This window comes from Morone saxatilis, unplaced genomic scaffold (genome assembly GCF_004916995.1).
Source record: "Morone saxatilis isolate NCDOM2014 unplaced genomic scaffold, NCSU_SB_2.0 Contig19, whole genome shotgun sequence".
Taxonomy (NCBI): domain Eukaryota; kingdom Metazoa; phylum Chordata; class Actinopteri; family Moronidae; genus Morone; species Morone saxatilis.
In genome coordinates, this window is record NW_023339751.1 from 22,258,250 (window position 1) to 22,265,581 (window position 7,332).

At 36.6% G+C, this 7,332-nt stretch overlaps 1 protein-coding gene across 17 annotated transcripts in view; it reads right to left on the reverse strand.

Moving 5' to 3' along the window:
* Nucleotides 1–6: 6 nt before the first annotated feature.
* The window catches only part of col13a1 (collagen, type XIII, alpha 1), a 119,439-nt gene continuing 112,113 nt past the window's right edge, over nucleotides 7–7,332 (reverse strand). For 15 of the 17 annotated variants that reach the window (XM_035664203.1, XM_035664211.1, XM_035664210.1 and 12 more), the window contains 2 exons: nucleotides 6,394–6,432; nucleotides 7–1,112 (listed from right to left, as the gene is read on the reverse strand). In XM_035664203.1, the coding sequence (XP_035520096.1) occupies nucleotides 1,080–1,112; nucleotides 6,394–6,432 (72 nt within the window). In that variant the 3' untranslated portion in view covers nucleotides 7–1,079. Of the gene's footprint in view, nucleotides 1,113–4,148; nucleotides 6,277–6,393; nucleotides 6,433–7,332 lie in introns of those variants that run through there. The other 2 variants (XM_035664207.1, XM_035664204.1) reach the window with 1 other exon arrangement.

The window sequence follows — 7,332 nt, forward strand, 5'->3', positions numbered from 1 at the left end:
CTGCATGTGAGTGTATACTTACTCATTTTAAGCATAACTTAATTTACCTTACCTTAACAATAAATTAGTTACTTGGCGTCAAATCAAATATTCTTTCATGCTTTAATTGTTGGAGGTAATATATTAAAAACGGTTTAAGGCAATCAGTTTCCTCAAACAGTTTGAGTTGAACTAACTCATCAGGTTTTACTTTGCATGAGTGGATATATCGAGCATGCAAATGAGAATATAGTAAAGCCTTGCAACATTCTGGGCCAAGATAAATTCTGAAGAAACAATTGTCAATCATCTGTACATAATCAGCGTATGCCCTTTGAGAATTTCAATGCTCATTCTGTATGTAAAATCATGTTTCATTAATGCAATCTATTTACAAAGACTGAGTACTTTTATACATACAATCCTTTGTCTTATATTGTACAATACTTACAGTTACAGCATTGAATCATGGTGTTAACACCTCAATACAAAAAAATAAAGAATATCATATATGTGACCAGGCAGGATGTCTGATGCTGGTTTCAAAGTATTTCCTACACAGCACAATCATTCAAACAAAATGTCATAGCTGCAGGTAAAGGGATTTTTGAAAAGGCAGTCAGTCAGATAATATCAAGAAGGAATCATCAAGAGGGTCTTTGTTTTCTCATGGAAACACATGGCATCTATCTGCTCTGTGAGCTGCTCTGAATTCTTTATCACAGTTACAGTATGGATGTCACATCAAACACAACAACTCACATGTGCTAAAGTGTCCATGCCTGGCTTTCACTAGGAGTTAAATAGATCAAAGTGTATGCAGTCAAAGAAACGCATCAGTAGGTACAGTATCTCCCTGTGGCTGTGATGGTTGTCCTGTCCAGAGAGCCTTCAGTGACTAACTAAAGGATGGTACAGTGTCTCTATGTTCCAGTCCTATTGAAGTTAATGTGCTCATCGCTGCCACTGGAGCCTCCCATGTTAATGGCCCTGCATCCAGCCTCCTGGAAAAACTCCAGGTTTGGATAAAAACTCAAAGATATCTCCAAATGTCTTCAAGTTTCCTTTCTGTGTCCTCATGGAGACAGTCTCTCGTGGCCCTACTTCTTAGCCAGTTGGAAAGGATGTTGACCCTTTAAACAAATACAGTTTAATCACTTCAGAAACAAACAAATCAGGGATACTTGTAATAAAAGGTTATTTATCATCAGTCTTTGATGTCCAGTGCATTTCCAGAGTTATTGTACCCACTTTCCCCTCAACCTGCCTTGTCTACTCCAACAAATTCGTCTTTCAACCTTACACCCCCTGGTGTTACAACTGATACATAATGATGCTGCAGTTGGTGACTTTTATAAAGAATAACTTATCATATTTGCTGAAACTTATACTAATACTTAAACTATAGTATGACTGTAATACATAAGATAGATAATCTAGTGATCCTAATGGCATTTGCAAGAATCCACTGGGCCTGATCAAAAACAACCAAGAGCCAAGAAAGATAGTTGATTGTTGAGTCTCATTTCCAGGGTCCCAAAGTGTCTATATTTTACACCCTAGGAATGAGACTCAACAATCAACTATCTTTCTTGGTTCTGATTGGTTGGTTTTCACGGATTATCTGTCTCATGTACTAATGTCAGGATATAGTGAAAGTTTCAGATAATATGAAAAAAATATACATTATAAAAATTACTTACTGCAGCTTTAAGGTTCCATTTCATTCAAGCCAAACAAATTCAGTGTGCTGCTATTGTGCATGTTGGCTAACTGGAAAGACTCGACAATGGCCTTCAATTCACATGACAACGCTGTTTTGGGGGCCTGAAAACGCAGTCTTTTGAAGTGCCAATGTTACCATTGTAGTGTAAATTGCCAAAATGCTGTTGCTGTGACAACACAGACACACTTCACGCACTACAACTATTGTCAGCCAAATAACCATGCATGAAACAGATAAACAATGGCAGACTATCAAGCTAAGTTTGTGCTGCTGTTGAGTTTATCAGCACTCCTCCAGTAGAGTAGCTGCACCATTACTGTGATCAGCAGAGACGTTCATGTCTCATTTAAAACCAAAACTCAAAGCTGACTTCTTTTAAGGTAATGTAAGATACGTTTTTATGCCTAAACCTAACCTAACCTAACTGTGACCGTTTCATAACATTGACAACTAAAATCAACAGAAGTTAATAGAAGTATTGGAGTATGCCCATAATTTGAAAGTGTAAAGTTGTGTTATTTGTACGCAGATTGAGATGTAATGCTTTAAAATGCCTTACTCATAAGTATACTGTCTCAGATCACTCAGCCTGTGGGTTCCTGAGTTCCTGAGTCGTAGCTCAGAATGTCATGAATGACATTTTATTTCTTATGCTTCAGCCTGCCTGCCACAATGACAGGTGCATTACACTCGCTTTCAGTGCTTAAATGGTAATATTGCATTTTCATGTGATTTGTGTCTATATTGTTTTACTGTGCTGGATATAGTTTGTCAATGTGATGTTGTGTCACTCTGTCATTCCCAGATCTTTCCTTTAGATTTAAATCCTTAGATCTGGTCCTTGTGATACTGTCTACCAAGCACAAATATTGTCTCATTAAAAAAAAAAAACCACTTAGTCCATGCTGTGAGGAACACTCTAATTCATCTTTAAATCAAAGAGCGTTAACATGCTTTAGAGACAATCAGCAAGCCAATATTAGTGACCGATCCCATGTGTAGACAGGATTAGGTGTATGTGAGCAGCTATTTTACACTTTAAGACCAAAGATTCACGACAAGTTTTAGAACATTGCAGTGAAAAGTTGCAGTGGTGTGAACTGGACGGTCTCAGCTTGACTCAAGCCAGCTGAGAGCATCGCAAATGCAACTCAGCCAGTGGCTGGTTGTAGAACCTAAGGCATGTCACCTGTTTTAACAGCCAATCGGCTCATAGTGAAGTTAGCGCCTAATTTTCAACCTTATTATTTTGAAAGTTTTCATTATTTCATCAATAAAATGCAACTATAGCAAGAAACTCCCTGTCATTATCCTCATTTTATATTTTAGGGCACTAAAAATGTTTGGTCTGAACTGAGCTTTGACAGTTTTAGATGATAATTAAGAATCAATGGTCCTGTGTCACTGGAAGTTCAAGGGGTGCTCAGTAAGACCTAATTGCGAGCACAGGTTAATCTGTACTGCAACTACGCCAGATGCACGATGAAGTTACCTTATGAGATTAACACAAAAATGCCTTTTTTATACAAATGTATACCATACCAAACCATACATTTAGACTCTCCAATAATACCTGTTAGTCTACTGCTCTATCAATGCAGACATTTTGACATGTGACTGTAGTAAAAGCACAGGTGTAAATACCAAATTAATTCCATTTAGCATGAAGCCATTGTTAATGTTATAAACTGTGCTTTTTCTTCTAGAACATTGGTAGGCAACCTGCTAAAGGGCCACATGTTGCCCTTTAAGCCCTCTCCAGAGGCTCCCTGTATCCTTGACAAAAACTATATGGAAATGGAAATGTTTTGTAATTGTAAAAATGTGTAGCCAAAATTTTTTCAACTAATATGTGCGTCATACATGGCGTCCTGATCTGGTGCCTTTTTCTCTATATTTTGCAGAACCTCAACAGCTGTGGCTTCCAGCCTTAAGTCTCTGTAGCTAGGCTTGCTATGGATTCCAAATCCCCAAAAAATAAAAGTCCCTGAGCATAATACAATATTTAATATTGTGTGGACAGATTTGTTTGCTTTTAACAGTGCTAGCTTAGCTAGTTTGATCTGTGGCTAGAAATTAGCATTGTAAGGTTTAAATATATTTTGCAACTCCAGAAAGATTTTTCATAATAAAGTTCACTGACCCCTGTCTTAAGACAAAATCCTCTCAAATTGGGGGTATGTGGTCTAATGTGGGGATTTTCAACATGAAAAAGTTTGGGAACCCCTGATCTAGTGGCACTCTCTAGCCTCGACAGAGTAGGTTTAAAACAATTTTTGAGAACAAACGCAAATTCATCAGAAATGTATATTTAATTATGATTGTCATTTTGACCACAATCGACATTTTTAACATTTAGAACATATGATCAATATGAAAGCAAAATTAATGCCAGCTGGTGACTAAGGCATGAGTTAATGTGAGGTACTGTGCAGAAACAGGACACAATGAATATTTTATTGCTGGCAAGGATCCAACAAGAATCTTTCATGGCAACATCAAATTCAGGCAGAGCAACACACAAACAAAGCTTTGTCAAAGAGCAGCAGCATATAATGGACCAAGCTCCACTCCGGCTAGTCCATCCATTTCTTCAACACTAAGTCACTTGGTAAAGTTAATGAGGTTAGCTTAATGAGCACAGCTACTCCATGAAAAATGCTTGTGGATAAAATGTTCTATAGTTCTTAATAAAAATAAACAAATCTCCATTGTCCAAGCTGATTACAGCTTTCTTCATAAATGGATGAGACAATGTGACGATTGCAGCAGAATGCCTTAAGGGTGAGCAGCAATATTTCCGTCCAACAATACGGGCTGTATACTGTGCCTCAGAGTAGAAGACAAACAAACAACAAACACTACAGTTAATACACAGAGCCTGAAAGCTGTAAAGCAGAAAGTGGCTGCCCGTAAAATTTGGCAAAAGTATTTACGAATGAACTGAAACCAGAGGGAATATACAAGAAGCTAAAACATAGAGCTGTTGCTTTCCTGCTGTACAACTTAACATTTCGTTTTCAGGGTCTTTCATGCCTTAACGTTAAAGCTTCAAACGGTTAACAGACCTTGGTTGACACCCTCCTCCAGGACACAAATGTTGGCTTTGGATATTTGGAGCAAACTGTGATTGTCTGGAAAACTTGATTCCTCATGATCATTGAAAAAACAGACCTCAGAGACTGAATTAAAGGCTGTCCCTTAATGATTGATTAACACACCACTAGGCATGGTGTGGTTTGAATATAATTTTGGATGTTTCAGTCTAAAGTTAAGTTGCTATCAACAATAACAATAAAGCCATACCAGTCAAACCCTAATTTGCATTACTTGTGTGTCATAGAAGCAGACCCTAGTGATAGCAAAGGTCCTTACACCCAATAGTTAGATGACCCAACAGTCAACATATTTTTTCAAAAAGCATTTAGAGTTTGAGTTTGTCCTGAGGTACGAACTGCCAAAATGTCTGGGGAGTACTTTTTGTGTATAAACTGAAGGTTGGTACTGATTGTGGCAATAAAGGAACCAGCCTAAATCTTTAGGGATCACCCTCTAGGGACCATGTTTATCTAAAGCAAATTTCCTGGCACTCTGGACATTGTTTTTGAAGTAAACTCAAGGGGAAAGTTTGACTCGACCAGAATCGAGAAGTTACTAGAATAAGAATCGCCTTAAGAATTATCTTGGATTTGTGAAAAATGATAATAAATTGTCCATAAGGTGAAAAGATGTTGAGTGCATAATCACGTCAACTCATCTTACCCCAATTACAGTTCATAGTGCAAAAACGAGGACATCAATCTACCCACCGACATTGCCAGGTGTGTTAGTTACCATGCCTGGCAAAGCTGAAGGCCATGCCATCAGGAACTGAAAATATGAAACTAAAGACTGATTCTGGGTTTTTGAGGCCAATACAAATATCAATGTTAGGGCATTATCTTGCTCTGGACTGATGGAAATAACATTGATAGAATAACATTGGCACCCTAAGATACTACCATTAATGGGACAATATCTCTGCTTTAGGTCTTTATGTTCATCAGTACAATATGAGCACATGACCAACAAATTCAAAGTGCAGACTTTAAACAGATTTGTGTCACTGTGTAGATATTTACTGTAATTGAAACAAGTGTATATGCAGTGCTTGTCCATGTTTGTTTTCCAACACTTGATCACATAGAGGGGAGTTCGACTAAGGCTTTCCAAATGCTAACACATAATCTTTCCAGCCCCACAACTCAGTGCAGCATGGTCTATTACAACAGAACAAAACAACATAATACAATAAGTTAATAAGCATTATCCACTTCACATTATGCACAAATATCATGCATATGTAGCCACATTATAATTTTGATTTATCCGATCATATTAAAATAATGCAAAGATATAAAAATCCAATACATAAACACTATCATATGTATTAAAATAAACAATCTGTACAAAAATCTTGCCATATATTTTTTTTTTTTTCAATTTTTTGTCCACGTATAACAGAATAGGGAAAAAGTAAAAAAATAAATATCCTATGTACAATCACACAAGCCATTCCAAAGTTATCGTCACTGCAAGGAGAAAGCAAAATACAAATGTTAGTTCAAACAATGTTCAAGGTGATGTTAGCATACAGTATGTGAGCTGCTACAGTGGTGAGCAACACAGTGTCAAACTCTCCCACTTACTTTATTCCAACATCCCGGTACAGGTAAGCCATCGTCTCCCTAGAAAGAAAAATAAAATGTAAAATGAAAAATACTACGCTGCAGAGATGAACAATATCACCATTCCAGTGTATAAGGCATACACGAGCAGTTTAAAATTATATATACAGTTTCAAAAAAGTTTACATTACAATTCTCTTCACATAGTAGCAAAGCTGTATGAGTTATTTTGGCCATCCGAGGTTTCTGGAAGTAAAGTCCTGTTACATTTCTGCATATGCTTTGTAGGTCTGTGTCTGAATCAGAAACATATTTCCTAGTCATGTGTTAGTGGTTCCATCTTTTTGTTATCTAAACATACTTTTTGTTTTTAATACTCAATACTGTGTGCAATGTTTTATGTTGAGTATATTAGAATCAGGATTGTAGCTACGATCATAGATACAGTATGTGGAAAGTCATGTCCTCGGTTGCAGGTTGTCTAACATAAGATTTTGCATTTAAACAATAATTAGATCATTTGTCCATCTTGCACAATATTGTTTAGTTTTTATTCATTGATAGAACAAAATGACATTTCGTCAGTTCTCATTTTCAAAGGTTACTTTTAATGTAGTTTGGTGTCATAAAAAAAAACTTATAATTTGTAGAAATAAGTTCACTTTTGGAACTTGGGTCAATTTAGGATGAATTTGGTGACAAAGATTTTTAAATTAGCTGCAGCTCTGATTTGACTGACCTGTTCACCATACCATCAGTCATGGGTATTGTAATATTTGCCAGAAACAAAATAAAAACTTTCTTGAAATTGTTTCTATGTAAATGAACATGAAGAATATCATTAAAATAATTATTTGATGTAGCTGGAATTACTCCCAGAACCAGCTGATTTCCCCAACTTTGCTCTAAACCGTATATACCCAATTTTGGGTATAAATTAGGGGTGTAACGATTCGTTTT